A 23,089-nucleotide genomic window follows, 5' to 3' on the forward strand; every position below is an offset into this window, starting at 1 on the left:
GACAGCGACTGTCGAGCACTGCAGAGGGCGGTTGTAAGAAATTGCACGAAATCAGTGGAAGGGATCACTCGTGAACTACAAAGTGTGGTGTCACCGCCAGACACCACACTTGCTAGGTGGTAGCCTTTAAATCGGCCGCGGTCCGCTAGTATACGTCGGACCCGCGTGTCGCCACTGTCAGTAATTACAGACCGAGCACCACCACACGGCAGGTCTAGAGAGACTTCCTAGCACTCGCCCCAGTTGTACAGCCGACGTACCTAGCAACAGACACTGACGAAGACTCTCTCATTTGCCGAGAAGATAGTTAGCATAGCCTTCAGCTAAGTCAATTGCTACGACCTAGCAAGGCGCCGTATTCAATTGCTATAATACTTCTGTATCATCAAGAGCGATGTTCTCCAATTATGAATTAAAGTTAAGTATTCCAGAAGCTATGTACTATTTTTGGCAACTATAATTTCCGTTATTGTTCCAGACCTCACGCCATCCTGCGTGAGCTTATAGCGTGCATTTCGGCTTCATCAAACAACACGGTGTTGGCACTTCTGCCGACACTTCACAAAGTGTTACCAGCAGTTCACCTAGAACAATGAGTGTGTATAGGGAGATAAAGAATGAAGTACAATGGTCGAGGAATCCACACGTTTCTGTAGTGAGTGCTAAGCAACACTTAAGGTCGTGTAAATGTTGAGTGTTTATGGAAAAAGTTCAAGGCAATCGTAAAATGCATTTTAGACAGGTACGTGCCGAGTAAAACTGTGAGGGACGGGAAAAACCCACCGTGGTACAACAACAAAGTTAGGAAACTACTGCGAAAGCAAAGAGAGCTCCACTCCAAGTTTAAACGCAGCCAAAACCTCTCAGACAAACAGAAGCTAAACGATGTCAAAGTTAGCGTAAGGAGGGCTATGCGTGAAGCGTTCATTGAATTCGAAAGTAAAATTCTATGTACCGACTTGACAGAAAATCCTAGGAAGTTCTGGTCTTACGTTAAATCAGTAAGTGGCTCGAAACAGCATATCCAGACACTACGGGATGATGATGGCATTGAAACAGAGGATGACACGCGTAAAGCTGAAATACTAAACACCTTTTTCCAAAGCTGTTTCACAGAGGAAGACCGCACTGCAGTTCCTTCTCTAAATCCTCGCACAAACGAAAAAATGGCTGACATCGAAATAAGTGTCCAAGGAATAGAAAAGCAACTGGAATCACTCAATAGAGGAAAGTCCACTGGACCTGACGGGATACCAATTCGATTCTACACAGAGTACGCGAAAGAACTTGCCCCCCTTCTAACAGCCGTGTACCGCAAGTCTCTAGAGGAACGGAGGGTTCCAAATGATTGGAAAAGAGCACAGATAGTCCCAGTCTTCAAGAAGGGTCGTCGAGCAGATGCGCAAAACTATAGACCTATATCTCTTACGTCGATCTCTTGTAGAATTTTAGAACATGTTTTTTGCTCTCGTATCATGTCATTTCTGGAAACCCAGAATCTACTATGTAGGAATCAACATGGATTCCGGAAACAGCGATCGTGTGAGACCCAACTCGCCTTATTTGTTCATGAGACCCAGAAAATATTAGATACAGGCTCCCAGGTAGATGCTATTTTTCTTGACTTCCGGAAGGCGTTCGATACAGTTCCGCACTGTCGCCTGATAAACAAAGTAAGAGCCTACGGAATATCAGACCAGCTGTGTGGCTGGATTGAAGAGTTTTTAGCAAACAGAACACAGCATGTTGTTATCAATGGAGAGACGTCTACAGACGTTAAAGTACCCTCTGGCGTGCCACAGGGGAGTGTTATGGGACCATTGCTTTTCACAATATATATAAATGACCTAGTAGATAGTGTCGGAAGTTCCATGCAGCTTTTCGCGGATGATGCTGTAGTATACAGAGAAGTTGCTGCATTAGAAAATTGTAGCGAAATACAGGAAGATCTGCAGCGGATAGGCACTTGGTGCAGGGAGTGGCAACTGACCCTTAACATAGACAAATGTAATGTATTGCGAATACATAGAAAGAAGGATCCTTTATTGTATGATTATATGATAGCGGAACAAACACTGGTAGCAGTTACTTCTGTAAAATATCTGGGAGTATGCGTACGGAACGATTTGAAGTGGAATGATCATATAAAACTAATTGTTGGTAAGGCGGGTACCAGGTTGAGATTCATTGGGAGAGTGCTTAGAAAATGTAGTCCATCAACAAAGGAGGTGGCTTACAAAACACTCGTTCGACCTAAACTTGAGTATTGCTCATCAGTGTGGGATCCGTACCAGGTCGGGTTGACGGAGGAGATAGAGAAGATCCAAAGAAGAGCGGCGCGTTTCGTCACTGGGTTATTTGGTAACCGTGATAGCGTTACGGAGATGTTTAATAAACTCAAGTGGCAGACTCTGCAAGAGAGGCGCTCTGCATCGCGGTGTAGCTTGCTCGCCAGGTTTCGAGAGGGTGCGTTTCTGGATGAGGTATCGAATATATTGCTTCCCCCTACTTATACCTCCCGAGGAGATCACGAATGTAAAATTAGAGAGATTAGAGCGCGCACGGAGGCTTTCAGACAGTCGTTCTTCCCGCGAACCATACGCGACTGGAACAGGAAAGGGAGGTAATGACAGTGGCACGTAAAGTGCCCTCCGCCACACACCGTTGGGTGGCTTGCGGAGTATCAATGTAGAATGTAGATGTAGATGTAAAGAGTGACAGTACTGGACAGTGGATGACTGGAAATGAGTAATTTGGAGGGACGGGTCATGCTATATCCTTTGGCTGTCCAGTGGAAGGGTTTGGGATTAGTGAAAGCCTGGAGAACTTTACCTGCCATCATATGTAGTGCCAACAGTGAAGCGTTTAGGAGTCAGTGTTGCGGTATGGGAGTGTTTTTCACAGTTTGAGTGTGGCCCTCTTATGTGCCGAAGAAAATGCTAAATGTGGAAGGATATGAAAACATTTCACAGTACTGTGTACTCTGTGTAGTACAGCAACAGTTCAGAGGCAATAACTGTTTTTATCAGCATGACAGTGCACTCTGAATAAGCAGCCAATGGTTTGAGGACAGTGACATTCTTGCAATAGACCGGCCTGCCAAGAGTCCTGACCTGAACCAACTGGAACACGTTTGGAATGATCCCAGAATGAAATTTTCGCTCTGCAGCGAAGTGTGCACCGATATGAAACTTCCTGGCAGATTAAAACTGTGTGCCGAGCTGAGACTCGAACTCGGGACCTTTGCCTTTCGCGGGCAAGTGCTCTACCACCTACCCAAGCATGACTCACGCCCCATCCTCACGGCTTTACTTCCGCCAGTATCTCATCTCCTATCATGTTCTGCAAGGTTTTCAGGAGAGCTTCTGAGAAGTTTGGAAGGTAGGAGGCGAGGTACTGGCAGAAGTAAAGCTGTGAGGACGGGGCGTGAGTTGTGCTTGGGTAGCTCAGTTGGTAGAGCACTTGCCCGCGAAAGGCAAAGGTCCCGAGTTCGAGTCTAGGTCCAGCACACAGTTTTAATCTGCCAGGAAGTTTCATATCAGCGCACACTCCGCTGCAGAGTGAAAATCTCGTTCTGGAAACATACCCAGGGCTGTGGCAAGTAAATCTCCGCAATATCCTTTGTTTCAGGAGCGCTAGTTCTGCAAGGTTCGCAGGAGAGCTTCTTTAAAGTTTGGAAGGTAGGAGACGAGGTACTGGCGGAAGTAAAGCTGTGAGGACGGGGCGTGAGTTGTGCTTGGGTAGCTCAGTTGGTAGAGCACTTGCCCGCGAAAGGCAAAGGTCCCGAGTTCGAGTCTCGGTCCAGCACACAGTTTTAATCTGCTAGGAAGTTTCATATTGGCAGACACTCCGCTGCAGAGTGAAAATCTCGTTCTGGAAACATACCCAGGGCTGTGGCAAGTAAATCCCCGCAATATCCTTTCTTTCAGGAGTGCTAGTTCTGCAAGGTTCGCAGGAGAGCTTCTTTAAAGTTTGGAAGGTAGGAGACGAGGTACTGGCAGAAGTAAAGCTGTGAGTACCGGGCGTGAGTCGTGCTTGGGTAGCTCAGCTGGTAGAGCACTTGCCCACAAAAGGCAAAGGTCCCGAGTTCGAGTCTCGGTCGGGCACACAGTTTTAATCTGCCAGGAAGTTTCATATTGGCAGACACTCCGCTGCAGAGTGAAAATCTCGTTCTGGAAACATACCCAGGGCTGTGGTAAGTAAATCTCCGCAATATCCTTTCTTTCAGGAGTGCTAGTTCTGCAAGGTTGGCAGGAGAGCTTCTGTGAAATTTCAAAGGTAGGAGACGAGGTGCTGGCAGAAGTAGAGCTGAGAGGACGGGGTGTGAGTTGTGCATGGGTAGCTGAGATGGTAGAGCACTTGCCCACAAAAGGCAAAGGTCTCGATTTTGAGGCTCTGTCCAGCTCACAGTTTTAATCTGCCAGGAAGTTTCATCTTTGGGATGAGTTGGAATATCAACTTCGTGCCAGACCAGGTCTGGATCTGGGGGCGGCAAACCAGGGTATCTGCTCTGGGTGCCAATTTTGGGGGGCACCAAATTCATATTGTTGAAGAAAAAAACCTTGTTTCACAAAGCGCATCCAGCGCATATTTGTCTATCAATTATTCATATGATTTTAACGCATTCCTGTTGGTTTGTGAACATTTTTGAAATCATTCTAAGTTGATTTCTGAATGAATTGTAAGTTGAATTTGAATGCATGCGTAGTGTACGTGAGAGGAAATGCAATCTGAAAACAAAGGAAGTATGTTACAGCACACTTGTCCCCCCACTGCTCGAATATTGCTCACCAGTGTGGGATCCATACCAGATAGGGTTGATAGAAGAGATAGAGAAGATCCAACAGAGAGCAGCGCGCTTCGTTACAGGACCATTTAGTAATTGCGAAAGCATTATGGAGAGGATAGATAAACTCCAGTGGAAGACTCTGCAGGAGAGACGCTCAGTAGCTCGGTACGGACTTTTGTTGAAGTTTCGAGTACATACCTTCACCGAGGAGTCAAGCAGTATATTGCTCCCTCCTACGTATATCTCGCGAAGAGATCGCGAGGATAAAATCAGAGAGATTAGAGCCCACACAGAAGCATACCGACAATCCTTCTTTCCACGAACAATACGAGACTGGAATAGAAGGGAGAACCGATAGAGGTACTCAAGGTACCCTCTGCCACACACCGTCAGGTGGCTTGCAGAGTATGGATGTAGATGTAGATGTAGATATCTCTGCCAGGAGAATCCCGGTCACATCTAGAAATAAACAACTTTCCAGCAGACAAAAGGGGATGGGGCTACATGAGCTGAGCCAAATAAACTCAAATGGGTGAATGCCAATCACTGTTTATATGGTAGATTGGGAGTGTGAATGATCAGTGTTATAATTATCAGCAAAATCCACAGAGTCAGGCTACCAGAGTGGAAATCTACCAACCAGAGTGGAAATAAACGACCAACACAAATAGAAACATCACATATTATCACCTCGGCATACACAAGAAAATGAAATTTTGATAGAAAATTTTTGCCAGGTCGCTACACTACTAGGGTCCTATAGTACAGTCCTCTGTTAGCAGCTGCTTAAGTCTGCTTGTCAGAATTGTAGCAAAATGTGTTGTTCGAACATGTAATAATACCTAAATGGAGAATAAATGCAGGAAAATGAAACTGGTGGTTCTGGCAGGGTTAGTGAAGTTAACCAGAGAATTAATTTTCACAATGGCAGGAATAGTTACAGAATTTGTGACGACAAGATTATATGTTAGAACAAGGAAGGAGAAGAAACAGGGACCTCACACAAATTATATGGAAGGATATGACAATTCCAAATTTATATGAAGAATTTGTACTACTACTTTTTGATCTCATGCTTGAGAAACTGGAGCATATGAATGGAATGTGAAACTATTTCCTAACATAAAACTTTTTGCTTGTAGTAGCCTTAACAGGCATTTGATATTGGTACTTCGTGAATTATACTCTGTCACATTATTTATATAAATGAGGTACATAAAAATGACCGTTTGTGCCAGAACACTCCCACTTATTTCACCTGTGTTACAATTGCTGCAATATTAGAAAAGCCTATTTCATTTTATCTAACAGACAGTGACAAAATAGAAGTAATCAAATAGATAAACCTCACCGGCCTTGTGTACTATATGTATTAACAGCTTTTTCAGTATTAGACAACGACATTTTGATTTTTCATGCAGCAAAGTGTTTCACTTTGATGAGGTAATAGATTCTCTAGCAGAAAGGAAACTATGCCATGTAAAGCTGTAGCCAGATTGGAGAGGAAAAAAATTCTGGGACCTAAGGACTGAAGAAATGTGTATTGTCTCTTGTCTTTCCTGGTTTTATGTCTCCTATATTTCATTTCATGTCACACAAAAGAGAAAGTTCTTAGCTAGCAAACAACAACGAGTGCCAATTTTCTGAAGAGTTCTCATTCTCCTGGTCACAAATAATCTGACCCAGTATTAATTGTGAGTCCTTTTTTAAGCAGGGTAAGATGTCAAACAGGCTGACTGGAAGCAGAAGAGGCACCATGAGACTTTTTTTTTCCACTGTCCTGAATACAGGTTTGATGGCTTTCATTACAAAATATATACGTTTGTATTCGATAGAGAGAAACACAGTGATATGGATTAACAATGCTTTGTGAAGAGGCATGACACTGCACTTTGGCACACTTAAGACCAAACAACACGTCTTACATTTCCTCGAACATGTATGTTTTATATGCCAAACCTCTTCAGAAAGATGTATGCTACAAAATGAACAATTTTTGAAAAATCAATATACGGAAGCGTACGATCCCGCCCATCTACTTTGACCCATGACGTCACAAATAGGGCGGAAACGACCATAAACCACGATTCCAATATGGCGCATATAATGTCGTTACGTACACATTATGAGGACGAAAATACATCGAAAAACAAACACACACACGTTGCACAAAAAGCCTAATGACACTAACAGGACAAGCGCGGGAAAAAGGGGGATTTTGGGTGGGGGCAAACTAATTATAAACAAATTTAGACACCCACCCCCATACAAAACGACGAAAAAAACAGACATCACAAAACTCCCCAAATACCACTAAACACAATATCATCTGGAATCGGACACTTCCCTTGGCCTATATAGCTCAACAGCAGCTCCCGATCCCATAAATTAGGACCTAACACTTCCCTTGACCTATATAGCTCAAAAACATCTCCCGATACCAATCCCAACATTCACAGTCACACATTGGGATCGAGCACTTCCCTTGACCTGTTATCCTTACGACATCTCCACATACAGCCGTCCCTGGCCCGAGACGCCAGAACTTTAAGTAAGCCTCATTTCTTCACGACATACTGAACACTTCACGACTTCATAAAAAAACCCGAATAGTTGAAGAAATTTTATTAGTGAACACTTCACGACTTCATCAAAAAACCCGAATAGTTGAAGAAATTTTATTAGAGACAACGGACTGTCCCCGACAACCGAAAACCCTGTCAGTCATATCCATACCTACCAAAGACATAAAAAAAGCAATTTACCAAAATTCACACATGACGCCACACTCGCAAACTGAACCAAAAACATCACCTAACACACCACCAGAGAGCGCAACCGATCGCATCAAAATGACGCATACAAACACGCCACTCTCACAAACTAAATTCCGCGCCGTCGTGACGTCACACACCACAACAGCCTTACGTCACGTGACAAAGGCGACGGGTGGGATCGGACGCTTCGGTCGACCCTATTTTTAAATTTTTGACACCTTATCTCAAACTGGTAGAAGCGGACCTCGGGGAAGATCAGTTTGGATTCCGTAGAAATGTTGGTACACGTGAGGCAATACTAATCTTACGACTTATCTTTGAAGAAAGATTAAGAAAAGGCAAACCTACGTTTCTAGGATTTGTAGACTTAGAGAAAGCTTTTGACAACGTTAACTGGACTACTCTCTTTCAAATTCTGAAGGTGGCAGGGGTAAAATACAGGGAGCGAAAGACTATTTACAATTTGTACAGAAACCAGATGGCAGTTATAAGAGTCGAGGGGCATGAAAGGGAAGCAGTGGTTGGGAAAGGAGTGAGACAGGGTTGTAGTCTCTCCCCGATGTTATTCAATCTGTATATTGAGCAAGCAGTAAAGGAAACATAAGAAAAGTTCGGAGTAGATATTAAAATTCATGGAGAAGAAGTAAAAACTTTGAGGTTCGCCGATGACATTGCAATTCTGTCAGAGACAGCAAAGGACTTGGAAGAGCAGTTGAACGGAATGGACAGTGTCTTGAAAGAAGGTTATAAGATGAACATCAACAAAAGCAAAACAAGGATAATGGAATGTAGTCAAATTAAATCGGGTGATGCTGAGGGGATTAGATTAGGAAATGAGACACTTGAAGTAGTAAAGGAGTTTTGCTATTTGGGGAGCAAAATAACTGATGATGGTCGAAGTAGAGAGGATATAAAATGTAGACTGGCAATGGCAAGGAAAGCGTTTCTGAAGAAGAGAAATTTGTTAACATCGAGTATAGATTTAAGTGTCAGGATGTCGTTTCTGAAAGTATTTGTATGGAGTGTAGCCATGTATGGAAGTGAAACATGGACGATAACCAGTTTGGGCAAGAAGAGAATAGAAGCTTTCGAAATGTGGTGCTACAGAAGAATGCTGAAGATAAGGTGGGTAGATCACGTAACTAATGAGGAGGTATTGAATAGGATTGGGGAGAAGAGAAGTTTGTGGCACAACTTGACTAGAAGAAGGGATCGGTTGGTAGGACATGTTCTGAGGCATCAAGGGATCACAAATTTAGCATTGGAGGGCAGCGTGGAGGGTAAAAATCGTAGAGGGAGACCAAGAGATGAATACACTAAGCAGATTCAGAAGGATGTAGGTTGCAGTAGGTACTGGGAGATGAAGAAGCTTGCACAGGATAGAGTAGCATGGAGAGCTGCATCAAACCAGTCTCAGGACCGAAGACCACAACAACAACAACCTTATCTCAAATGCTCAAGAAGGAGGGGGGGATGCGGGTCAGGAGGGGGGAGAAGCTACTATCCAGGTTTTGCTTCAGTTCAGAGATATCGTAGATCTGGGGCTGCTCCAGACCCCAGCTTCCAACATAACTACTTTCTCTGGTTTGGGCTGTTGAGGGAGGATGGGCTGCCATTAGTCTACAAACATTCAGACAGCACATTGACACTGCCCCCAGGAGTTCTGAATCTGTCATAAAGGCAAAGGTTTGACGCACCGCATACTGATGTCCACTAATAAGCATCCAGATACTTTTTAACAGGCAGTGCACATGAAGAAAAGCAATAGGCGCAGAACACAACCTGCGGCTCCTGTCACTTTACATGAACAAAGTCAGATTCAAACCTCCTCCCTGTCTGTAGACACTGGAGGACAATCAATGGTTTTCTAATCTCCAGATCTCAAGCTTTCACTCCAATGCCGTAACGTAAACTTATGTAAAAGTACTGCACGGTCCACAAAATCAAATGCTTTCATTCAGTCAAAGAAAATACAGAATGTTCCCAAACTATCAACTCCTGCTGCAGCCTCACACAAAGAAAATAAATAAACAGCAAATTCAGTGGATACTCCTTTTCTGAAGCAAACTGGTGACAAATTATGTGCACTGATTTATGCCACTGCTCTGACACAGAATGCTTTCCCAGTGAGGCCGGCACGTACCTCACAGAAGAAGTCCGCCACGTCCTGTGGCACAGAGCGCACCTTCAGGCGCCGGTAGAACCACTCCGGGAGCAGCAGCCTTGCAAACCTCCTGCAAATTGACACAAATACAAAATAAAAACACTACCCGAAATCACCTATCTGTTATGTATAGATATATACACTAGACCTACTAGCCATTAAAATTGCTACACCACGAAGATCACGTGCTACAGACGCAAAACTTAACCGACAGGAAGAAGATGTCGTGATATGCAAATGATTAGCTTTTCAGAGTATTCACACAAGTTTGGCGACACCGACAATGTCCTGAAATGAGCAAAGTTTCCAACCGATTTCTCATACACAAACAGCAGTTGACCGGCGTTGCCTGGTGAAACGTTCTTGTGATGCCTCGTGTAAGGAGGAGAAATGCGTACCACGACGTTTCCGACTTTGATAAAGGTCGGATTGTAGCCTATCGCGATTGCGGTTTATCGTATCGCGACACTGCTGCTCGCGTTGGTCGAGATCCAATGACTGTTAGCAGAATATGGAATCGGTGGGTTCAGGAGGGTAATACGGAACGCCGTGCTGGATCCCGACGGCCTCGTATCACTAGCAGTCGAGATGACAGGCATCTTATCCGCACGGCTGTAACGAATCTTACAGCCACGTCTCGATCCCTGAGTCAACAGGTGTGGGCGTTTGCAAGACAACAACCATCTGCACGAACAGTTCGACGACGTTTGCAGCAGCACGTACTATGAGCTCGGAGACCGTGGCTGCAGTTACCCTCGATGCTGCATCACAGACAGGAGCGCCTGCGTTGGTGTACTCGACGACGAACCTGGGTGCACGAATGGCAAAACGTCATTTTTTCGGATGAATCCAGGTTCTGTTTACAGCATCGTGATGGTCGCATCCGTGTTTGGCGACATCGCGGTGAATGCACATTGGAACCGTGTATTCGTCATCGCCATACTGGCGTATCACCCGGCGTGACGGTATGGGGTGCCATTGGTTACACGTCTCGGTCACCTCTTGTTCGCACTGACGGCACTTTGAACAGTGGACGTTACATTTCAGATGTGTTACGACCCGTGGCTCTACCCTTCATTCGATCCCTGTGAAACCCTACATTTCAGTAGGATAATGCACGACCACATGTTGCAGGTCCTGTACGGGCCTTTCTGGATACAGAAAATGTTCGACTGCTGCCCTGGCCAGCACATTCACCAGATCTCTCACCAATTGAAAACGTCTGGTCAATGGTGGCCGAGCAACTGGCTCGCCACAATACGCCAATCACTACTCTCGATCAACTGTGGTATCGTGTTGAAGCTGCATGGGCAGCTGTACCTGTACACGCCATCCGAGCTCTGTTTGACTCAATGCCCAGGCGTATCGAGGCCGTTATTACGGCCAGAGGTGGTTGTTCTGGGTACTGATTTCTCAGGATCTATGCACCCAAATTGCGTGAAAATGTAATCACATATCAGTTCTAGTATAATATATTTGTCTAATGAATACCCGTTTATCATCTGCATTTCTTCTTGGTGTGGCAATTTTAATGGCCGTTAGTGTATAAAGCAGTGTGTGTGTGTGTGTGTGTGTGTGTGTGTGTGTGTGTGTAGTGCAGAGTGCAAGTACATGAAACAATTACTGAAAACTGTATTTAAGCCTTTGTCCACAGCTCACGGTCTAGTAGCTAGCATCATTTCTGCCTCTGGATCACGGGGTCCTGGGTTCGATTCCTAGCCGGGTGGTTTTTTTTTTTTTTTTTTTGCCTGGGGACTGGGTGTTTGTGTTGTCCTCATCATATCATCATCATTCGTGACAGTTGATAATTGGACTGAGTGAAAATTGGACTGTGTAAAAATTTGGACTTTGTATGGGCGCTGCTGTCAAACATTATCATCATCATTTAAGCCCTTTATTGTGCAATCGAGTGATGTTATGCCTGATGCCACAGTGGGCAGGCAACATCTCAAAAACCCACCAAAATAAAACCAATGAAAATAACACATGAAATGAAGTATTAAATTTTTGTCTGAGTAAATTATTTGAGTTAGTTTAACGAAATCTTATTGCTAATTTACGTGAATTATTTGCGAAACATCACTGAAATGTACTTTGTGTAACAAGAAAATAACTCTCAAATTGAATGTAAGCTACCTAACCTAATCACTAATTTGTTGTGCAAGGACACTTCTTTTTTTTATGCTGGAAAATAATGCCTCCGAACTTTTTAATCTGTTCTCAAGATCAGTTGAGGTATTACGTGTCGTGCACATTATTCGGTCGACTTTCCCGCTTCGCTCAAACAAGTTACAGCCCTTTGCCGCTAGAGGATGTGTAATATAACTATATCAGTGCATGCGAGGGCGTCAGAAAACTGAAAGCACAAATTCGAAGAGTTCGTCCACACATGGAGCACCTTATAATTCAGCATAACAATGCGAGGGCAAGGACATCTGCAACAATCCGACGCCTTATTTTCACTGTTACCGGCCATCCTCCATACTGTAAAGATGTAAAATGGTAATAAAATTTATTTATTTAAAAAGCTTTAAGAGTTTTCATATAAAAAAATTCGGAGGTATTCCTTTTCAGCACGCCGTCTTAAAACCGACCTCCACCAAGCTGCTCACAATGATCGCAATCTAATCCTGGCGGAGGTTCGAGTCCTCCCTTGGGCATGGGTGTTTGTGTTTGTCCTTAGGATAATTTAGGTTAAGTAGTGTGTAAGCTTACGGACTGATGACCTTAGCAGTTAAGTCCCATAAGATTTCACACACATTTGAACATTTTTTTGATCGCAATGTTTCATGAAATCCTGCAAGTGTGTCATTCATGATCGAAACAATAAGACACTAAACCAGGTACGTATTTTATCATCCATAACAGAATTTATTCTCATTATCAAGCGCAAATATTTGTGTTTACTGAGTCGTGGTAAAAATTGTTGTTTTGAAGAGCGCGGCGCAGCGCGTAGTGTGAAGCAGTCGCCCTCCGTTTCTGGCGGTTGCGCCGCTGTGGCAGTCGCAGCTTTGGTGTCTCCCTCTGGTGGGGAAGGGGAGAGGTTGGCTGTTCACCTGCATTTAAGGGGCGCTGCGAGCTCGCCAGTCCATCAACTCCCCCTCCCGGATGATGCCCTCCTATCAACTCTGATCCTCACTCCCCCTCCTTTCCTCTGTCCTTTTCCCGGGCTCCCTCTCCCCCCTTCCATCCTCTTTCTTCCCCCCCTCCCCTCTCTTTGCCCCCTTCTCTCCCCCGCGTCCTTTTCCATTTCCCTCCTCTGCCTCCTCTCATTCCCTCTCGTGTCTGCCCTTCTCCCCCTTTATTAGTCCTCTCCCTCCTTGGTTCCCCCCCTTTTCGTTTATTCCTCTCCTCCCTCCTTGTTTTTCTTCCTCCTGCAGGTCCCCCCCAACCCCCCCCCCCCCCATCTGCCTTTGGATCGGGAGTGCCATATTTGTGCCGCCTTTTTCGTGCAGTGTTTTACGGTGTGTTTTTCCAGTGAGTGTTCCGTGTTGTGTCTTTTGGGAAGTGTCGCGAACAGCCATCATACTGTCGCTGGGTGTGGCTGGTTCAAATGGCTCTGAGCACTATGGGACTTAACTTCTGTGGTCATCAGTCCCCTAGAACTTAGAACTACTTAAACCTAACTAACCTAAGGACATCACACACATCCATGCCCGAGGCAGGATTCGAACCTGCGACCGTAGCAGTCCCGCGGTTCCGGACTGCGCGCCTAGAACCACGAGACAACCGCGGCCGGCCGCTGGGTGTGCTTTTTTTTTTTTAATCTCTTGCGAACAGAAACCAGACTGCCGCCATGTTTTCTTTTTAATTGTGTGTCTACTATGTTACTTGTCTGATTCCTGTGTATTTTATCTACATTGCCAACCCCTTTTGCTTTCTGTTTTAACTTTCCGCATTTTTACGCCATTTTACACTTTAAATCACCATTTTATCGCCTGTTTTTCCTTGTTTCTTTCTTGTTCCTTTATTTAAACAAAGTCTGTAGGCTGTAGAGCAGCGTAGTAAGTTGCTGCCAGCCCGCCCTTCGGGGGGGAATTGAAAATCAATAAAGAAAAAAAAAAAAAAAAACTCGCCAGTCGGTCAGTCTGGGTCTGTCTCTCGTCCGCATTTGTTCGTGTCGGCAAAATGAGAGTTTTTCCACTCCGCCAGTAAGAGAACTCATCGAGTGGTCGCACGGTCGGGGCTGAGTTCCTGCATCCGAGTCTGCGCGTTAGCCCGCCAGTCTGCTCCAGTTTGCTCAGGCAACGGTCATTGGCGATTGGATCGATCGGTTAGTCGGTCGCGCACTGACAAGGGAAAATCCCCATCGCACCCCCCTCAGATTTAGTTATAAGTTTGCACAGTGGATAGGCATTGAAAAACTGAACACAGATCAATCGAGAAAACAGGAAGAAGTTGTGTGGAACTATTAAAAAAATAAGCAGAATATACCATGCGGAAGATAAGCGACATCAAGGAGAGTATGAACTCGGGAGCGCCGTGGTCGCGTGGTTAGCGTGAGCAGCTTCAGAACGAGAGGTCCTTGGTTCAAGTCTCCCCTCGAGTGAAAAATTGAATTTTTTACTTTCAGACAATTATTATCTGTCCGTCCGTCCGATGCGAGGTAATTGCGCCGTAGTATGGGGACGCTACACCTAAACAAACATCGAAACACACGACGTCAGTCGACTACAGCGCACGGGAGAGAGAGTATTCCTGCCAACGAGGCTCCCTGGCTGGCAGTTGACTGTTCGCTACTTTGAACGAGAGTGCATTAAATACGTGAGATGCATTCCGTGGGCAGTATGAATCCAGCAAATATAGCTCGCCACTTCAATAACAATGTCAATGAATATTTTCCGAACTGTAAGGCGTCGGAAAGTTCCTTAAGGGATCGAACGATTGTCGAATATTTGTATGATTATTTCCTACATTTGTTGATAAACAGTACGTGTGGTGATGACTGTCTGAAAATAAAAAATTAAACTTTTCACTCGAGGGAAGACTTGAACCAAGGACCTCTCGTTCCACAGCTGCTCACGCTAACCACGGGACCACGGCGCTCCCGAGCTCGCAATATCCTTGATGTTGCTTATCATCCCCATGGACTACTCAGTTTGTATATTTTGCTTATTCTTTTCGTAGTTCCACACAACTTCTTCCTGTTTTCTCGATTGACCTGTGTTCAGTTTTTCAAGGCCTATCCACTTGCCAACGTATAACTAAATCTGAGATGGGTGCGGTGGGGAGGTTCCCTTGTGAAACACAAGATTGTGTACTGTTGTGTCTGTGTATTGTTCTACTTCTCTTGCTCTGCAGTCGTCTTTTTGCGGTTTTACTGCAATAGAAAAATATTAAGTCTCGTAATAATGCTAAAAAATAGTATTTTTCTGTCTGTTTACTTGCAGGTATTGCGCAATCTTCGCGGTGCAGAAATCGACCGACAACCAAAACATCACTGACACCCCAGTCTAAAATAACAATCGCGACCATAGAAAAAATAATGTATGTCTATGATCGGACCATCATGGCGACCATAGAGTAGAAATATCTCTGGAGTGAGCATTCAGAAGCGCAGAATTGATTTTGTGTTGTCAACATACGTTGCCACAATAGTCACGTGATCTAGGGATGCCGTAGATTTGTCCGACATTTGTCCTATAAATTTTGAATGTTGTCATATCGCTAGTAAAGACAGATTCCCTTCGTAAGTGCTGTGGATTTAGTATAAACGTTTTGCAGGCACCATAGCAGTTTACGTCTGATATTTGAAACAAATTGGGCTCTTAGCTTTGAAGTGCAAAATGAACGAGCATGACGTCACGTAAGCTTCACGTCAGCATGTATTTACAATGTCTTTCATGTCACATCTCGTCAAGTCGCGTAACACAGTACTGAACGGCGAAACTGGGGTTTTGAGTCACCATCCGTAATATGCATAAAATGTAAAGTATCAGAACTGAGGAGCTAACAACGACAAAATTTGTCAATGGCCGAAGCAAACTTTATAACCTATGTTCTTGATCAGTTATGTTTGGTAAATTACTGAAAAGTGAGACAACGTTTCAAAACATCGACAATTATTTGCCAGGGAAAATATGTACATTCATACACATCAAAGAAAGCTTCAAACGAATTAATGAAGCCTGTTAAACTTATCCATGATGTTTTTTCTTACGTAATTAATAACGTCATAAACAACTGTATTTTACTCCTTCATTAAAGCTGACTTTTTTGCTTAAAATGTCATTGGGTGGAATTTGCTTCGTCTACTTATGTTCTTATACATATACATTGTGGGCGTCAGCGCTGTTCTGTTATCGTAAAACCTAAATAACTTTCCGCCTTCAGATATACGACCTCGGTTGTGTAAGAAAGTGGAAAAAATATCCCAGTCGTCATGGAACATCTCCAGTTTGTCACTAAAACAAAGCGCTATTCTAAAATATAGATTATGAAGATATAACAGCACAAAATCCACTATTATAAGGAGAATGAGCGCGGGCGAAAATAGGTTAACTTAAGACGTTAACAGACTGGTACCGTCAAAATTTTCTTCCCGAGAAACCTTGACGTACCGTGAAATGACGTGACGTTCCGTTGACGGCCTGTGCGAATGCCTCCATTCGAAAGATATTGTACAACGTTTTGGAGTTGTGTGTCGAGACGTGACGTCACCTGATGGCGGACGCGAATTGGCGCTAAACAATCGACGTCGCCCCTAGATCACGTGACAATTCCAGTTTAATGTTGACAACATGCACAGGATGCAATGCTCACTCCAGAGATATTTCTACTCTATGATCGCGACAAAGACCTTGTAAAAAATAACTAGACTCACTGATGGCGCTGCAGTTGCGGGATAATTTGAACCTTCGGCTGGACGCCATTATAGTGGTTGTAATCTGATGTGTTGTGTAGTACTGTTGTTTATGAAGACCCTGATTCAACGTTGTATGTTTGTTGGGGCGTACATACAGTATTTGTTACTCGTAATTCTACTGTCTGTACGTTCCAATCAAAAGAAGTACAATGTGAAGAGTCGTGCAGCGATTAATTGTACCATTCAATTCGAGAAAGGAACGAATATTACATTTCACAGGTAAGTGAATATTTTAAGTTGTTTTGTATGTCAATGCACTTGCTTAATAAATGTTTTTGTAACACGGTATTAGTATAATGTCTGTGCATCTATTTGCAGGTTTCCTTTCTCAAAACCACAGCTGTTACAAAAATGGTTACACGCTGTCAGGAGGCAACATTTCCGACCGACAGAATACCATTTTATATGTTCTGATCATTTTGAAGAAAGTTGGCTGATCTGTAGTGTTTTCATGGTCTAGGTTAGGTTGAAACTTGATAATTTGGTCGTGAGTTGCCAAAGCACTATGCCATATATAATGCACTTCTCGTCATAAAATCTAAAGCAAGGTAGAGTCAGAAAATATCTATTAATATAGTGGGCAAATCTTCGAGTCTTTTGATGCATTTTGCGTACATCTATCGTAAATGAACTACGAAAAATGTTAGGGGTCCAGTACGTAACTTTTAGCTATGGCAGATTCCATGTAGTACGTAAGATAAATTCATAAACAGTGACTAGTTGCTGTTTGTTCATAAATTAAAAAGTATACTGTAGTAACGTATTTAAATGAGGCATTATGTTTGTGACCTAACTCAAGGGAAGGCATTTTATGACCAAAAGCGATGTATAAACATTTGAACTCCGCGCGTCAGTTTACCACTCTAATGGCCGCCGCCCAGCTATTCAATTTGTCCGCTCTTCACAGTCGACCACTCGTGCGGTTGTGGGGGCCTGGATCGCGACCATACACCATATATAACATAGACTGTTTTAACGCTTGAAACCAACATCTAAGTCACGTGACTCGGGGCAGAAGGCCGAGTTTCTGTCACGTCCCGTGTGAAGTGGAGCTGACAGCTAACAGTTTCTCTCGTTCTTAGCTGAAATTAAGCTCTGATTTTGACAGTGCAACGAACTGTAGTACTACTCTTATACATGTGGTAGTGCAGTTAACCTAGTTTCTCCGAAATTCCTGATAATAAAGCAATGTTTATCTTTTCTACATGTGGCCAAGTTGAAATGTATTGATAGTTCTTTTAACAAGCTACAGAACGACTGTTCTGTACTGTATACATTTTTTTTTTTCACTGTGAATTCTTGTAGCTCACCGCGTCCACAGGAGTGGAAGACAAAATAACAATTTTGAATACAGCATTCGTTTTCTACAGATTCCACAAGAATATGTGTGAAATGCTTTAGTAAGCTTCTGTAAGAAAGGAAATTCGTTCATGTGCGCAATATCATCTATTTACGTAAAATAAGCACATATGTTTTCTGTCTTTTACTTAATTCAGTACAGATACCGAAACGATATCAAGACAGGGAGCGTAATATATTACAAAACGTTGATTATACTGGTGTAGTGAGCTATATATTAACGATATGTCGTCTCAAAATCTTAGTCATTCACCAAGTTTTACTTGCAAGAACCAACATCCATCCTAACTTTCAACTTATGGAAGTACCTGTGCAAGTATTTTAAAGTAATTCATTTACACAACGGAGATTTTTGTCACCTTATCTAATCAGTAGGATACAAAACAAGACTTGCCTGAGCATACGTGAAGGTCTTTACTTCTGCATCTAGTAAAAAGCACAACATTTGATCTGTAACAAAAGTGTCATTAATTGCGCTCTATAAATGAGTAATGATCTGAGTCACGTGACTTAGACGTTGGTGTCAGTAAAATGACGTCATGCGCAGTCTACGTCATCTATGGTCAATGATCGCGACACTCCGTTTGGTTTCTGTTGCTCCCCAGCGATTGCAGCGCTCGAAGTGGCCAGCAAGTGGCACTTCTGAATATGATTTCGGATGAGTGCGAATACGAACGTTTATACTGATTTGTAACATAGCTTTTACAATAGGGAGTGTATGTAGTGCCATAAAAATCGACAATAACTAAAAAAAATTACACCAAATTTGTGATTATTTAGTTTCCTAAGGACCTTTGGAGATATGAAACGGTGCATTACATGACAGTTTATCTGCGATTCTCTTGTAACGTACAGACATGTACGGTATAGTGTCGTTTTCCTTCAATAACAAAAACTTGTTAGTAAACACCAGGAGACCTGAGCTTTTGCAGAAAGAAGTCGTATATCTATCCAACAAAGCAGAGTTTTGTTCACTACATTTTCAGCCAAATCAGTGAATGTGGAAAGTACTAAACCTTTATGGAATGTAAGACCTACATTATTTCACGCACCAAATTAAGCCACACATTTGTAGCTTACAGGAAAACCACACAGCCGTGATAATAAATCGTGAAAAGCAAATTCCACAATTGTTGCTAAATATGAGCCTTAAACGGCAAGAATATTCAACACATTCGCTTTTGAAGCAAAAGTAATTAAATTTATAAAAAAATTCATGTATCAGAAAATCGAGTGAACTATAAAAAAGAGCAAATCATCTGACACCAATTTTTTTTAAGTGTCAAGAAAAGTGTCTATGAAGACGACAACGTACGACAGCAGTAGCGCATGAAATTTGTTTATATTCTCTTGCATTCAGCGAAATAAGCTGTAAGTATAGAGATATTCGAAAGTATTTCTTCATGAATGAGTTATGGCTCATGTCAATGAATCAGTGTGATTCGTCTGTTTTTACATATATTTCGCAGTAATCCGCACCTCTTGGTAACTTTTTAATGCATGGAACGCAAAAATATAACAATTATTCCGTTAATTAAGTCGAAATTTTCATCTAGTTACCGAATTTAAACATTTGTCAAAATCTACAAAGTAAAACGTATAATTTTACACCAAAGGTTTAACACAGTAAGACAAGGCTTACAGTCAGAATCAGTGCACGTTGTCTGTACAAAAAATTCCGGAACTTCATAATTTCGCGCAAGTGGCGTGTTGGAGCGAAATGCAGCTGGCATCCCTGCAAAGTTTCATTGTTGCATGTCTGTTAGTTATTGTTCAGTGCTGCAAAGAGTAGGAAGTTGTGTCGCACAGTTTGCGAATTTCGAGGTGGCAGAGTTAGAGGAGCAACGCGTCTGCATTAAATTTTGCGTGAAACTCACAAAAACCTTTACAGACACACACCAATTCATGCAGGTAGCCCACGGTGTCGAGTAGTTGAGCTGTACTCGGTGTTATGAATGGTTCACGGAGCTTAAATATGGCCGGGTGGACGTTAAAGATGACACTCGTTCAAGACGACCTTTGGTGTCTACCGACGACGCTCGTGTCAGGAATGTCAACGAAATTGTGCGTCACAATAGAAGAATGACTGTCCGAGAGATTGCACTACTGGCCATTAAACTTGCTACACCAAGAAGAAATGCAGATGATAAACGGGTATTCATTGCACAAATATATTATACTAGAACTGATATGTGATTGCACTTTCATGCAATTTGGATGCATAGATCCTGACAAGTCAGTAGCCAGAACCACCAACTCTGGCCGTAATAACGGCCTCGATACGCCTGGGCATTGAGTCAAACAGAGCTTGGATGGCGTGCACAGGTACAGCTGCCCGCGCAGCTTCAACACGATTCATCGTGGCGTATTGTGACGAGCCAGTTGCTCGGCCATCATTGACCAGACGTTTTCAGTTGGTGAGAGATCTGGAAAATGTGCTGGCCAGGGCAGCAGTCGAACATTTTCTGTATCCAGAAAGGCCCGTACAGTACCTGCAACATGGGGTCGTGCATTATCCTGCTGAAATGTAGGGTTTCGCAGGGATCGAATGAAGGGTACAGCCACGGGTCGTAACACATCTGAAATGTAACGTCCACTGTTCAAAGTGCCGTCAGTGCGAACAAGAGGTGACCTAGACGTGTAACCGATGGCACCCCATACCATCACGCCGGGTGATAAGCCAGTATGGCGATGACGAATACACGCTTCCGATGTGCGTTCACCGTGATGTCGCCATACACGGATGCGACCATCGTGATGCTGTAAACAGGATTCATCCGAAAAAATGACGTTTCGCCACTCGTGCACCCAGGTTCGTCGTCGAGTACACCATCACAGGCGCTCCGGTCTGTGATGCAGCGTCAAGGGTAACCGCAGCCGTGGTCTCCGAACTGATAGTCCGTGCTGCTGCAAACGTCGTCGAACTGTTGGTGCAGATTGTTGTTGTCTTGCAAACGTCCCCATCTGCTGACTCAGGGATCGAGACGTGGCTGCACGATCCGTTACAGCCATGCGGATGTCTGTCATCTCCACTTCTAGTGATACGAGGCCGTCGGGATCCAGCACGGCGTTCCGTATTACCCTCCTGAACCCACCGATTCCGTATTCTGCTAACAGTCATTGGATCTCGACCAACGCGAGCAGCAGTGTCGCAATACGGTAAACCGCAATCGCGATAGGCTACAATCCGACCTTTATCAAAGTCGAAAACGTGATGGTACGCATTTCTCCTCCTTACACGAGGCATCACAACAACGTTTGACCAGGCAACGCCGGTGAACTGCTGTTTGTGTATGAGAAATCGGTTGGAAACTTTCCTCATGTCAGCACGTTGTAGGTGTCGCCACCGGCGCCAACCTTGTGTGAATGCTCTGAAAAGCCAATCATTTGCATATCACAGCATCTTCTTCGTGACGGTTAAATTTTGCATCTGTAGCACGGCATCTTCGTCGTGCAGCAATTTTAATGGCCGGTAATGTAACATTTCGGTTGGATCATGTCACGAAATTCTGACACAGCATTTTGGAATGCATCGTGTTGCCGCCAAGTTCGTCCCACGGCTGATGAGTCGAGACCAGAAAGACCTTCGGCGAGCAATGTGTGAAAAGCTTTTGGATCGCGCGAATGAGAAAGAGACGTTCCTTAAGAGAATCATAGCTCTTGAAGAGAGGTATGCCTAGGGTTATGAGACCATAGTTCAGTCTTCACAATGGGTCAGTAAAGATTCTGCAAGACCAAAAAAGCTCGTCAGGTCAGGCCAAATGTCAAAGCCATGCTGATAGTGTTCTTTGACTTTGGAGGATTAGTTCATCATAAATTCGTACCACGGGGACAAACTGTCAATCGATGGGACGTTTGCGAGAAAATGTGAGAAGGAAACGGCCTGAAATGTGGCCGAGATAAATGCACTGTAAGATCACGTTTTTATGCACGGCGTTTCGGAACATACTGGCAACACATGCTGTGACATGCATACCGATTTGTAAATTAATCAGAAGTTTGAATCTGTGTTAAACATGGGAGTTAGAATGCTTCAAAATCGGGTATTTACTGGTTATACTATTTCCTTGCGTATATTGAGCGACATGTATGAAGAAACGAATATATACAGGGTGATTCAAAAAGAATACCACAATTTTAAAAATATGTATTTAATGAAAGAAACATAATATAACCTTCTGTTATACATCATTACAAAGAGTATTTAAAAAGGTTTTTTTTCACTCAAAAACAAGTTCAGAGATGTTCAATATGGCCCCCTCCAGACACACGAGCAATATCAACCCGATACTCCAACTCGTTCCACACTCTCTGTAACATATCAGGCGTAACAGTTTGGATAGCTGCTTTTATTTCTCGTTTCAAATCATCAATGGTGGCTGGGAGAGGTGGCCGAAACACCATATCCTTAACATACCCCCATAAGAAAAAATCGCGGGGGGTAAGATCAGGGCTTCTTGGAGGCCAGTGATGAAGTGCTCTGCCACGGGCTGCCTGGCGGCCGATCCATCGCCTCGGGTAGTTGACGTTCAGGTAGTTACGGACAGATAAGTGCCAATGTCGTGGCGCTCCATCCTGCTGAAATATGAATTGTTGTGCTTCTTGTTCGAGCTGAGGGAACAGCCAATTCTCTAACATCTCCAGATACTGTAGTCCAGTTACAGTAGCACCTTCGAAGAAAAAGGGACCAAAAACTTTATTGACTGGAATGGCGAACAAATGTACAACTAAATGAAACTTTATACCTTCCTTAATTCGCCGACAGATAGTGCTTAGCTCTGCCTTTTGTCGTTGCAGAGTTTTAAATTCCTAAAGTTGTGGTATTCTTTTTGAATCACCCTGTATATTGTCAATGAAAATTTTTTCTCCTTGCTTTTTGTGGTGTACAAAAATTTACAGCTCTTTCATTAAATCCACTGTATGTGATTTCTGGAAGTGATGGAGTATTCTAAGATCTCCTTCTATACTTGCGAATTGGTTTCAGCGTTTTTTATGTGTTTTGTAAATGCCTGATTTTGCGAACTGGTTAGGTGTGTAACACGTCCATAGAAGCCCAACACAACACACAGACACACACAATCGCCACATAAAATAGCGACCTAGATATTTTCACCTGATAATATTCCCGAAAAACG

General features: G+C 43.5%; 1 protein-coding gene across 1 annotated transcript in view; it reads right to left on the bottom strand.

Moving 5' to 3' along the window:
* The window catches only part of LOC124553350 (probable cytochrome P450 6a13), a 55,649-nt gene that overhangs the window by 22,857 nt on the left and 9,703 nt on the right, over positions 1-23,089 (bottom strand). Inside the window, exon 4 of the mRNA XM_047127224.1 lies at positions 9,710-9,800. Within this exon, the coding sequence (XP_046983180.1) occupies positions 9,710-9,800 (91 nt within the window). The remainder of the gene's footprint in view (positions 1-9,709; positions 9,801-23,089) is intronic.

The sequence above is a fragment of the Schistocerca americana genome, chromosome 11 (assembly GCF_021461395.2).
Source record: "Schistocerca americana isolate TAMUIC-IGC-003095 chromosome 11, iqSchAmer2.1, whole genome shotgun sequence".
Classification (NCBI taxonomy): Eukaryota; Metazoa; Arthropoda; class Insecta; order Orthoptera; family Acrididae; genus Schistocerca; species Schistocerca americana.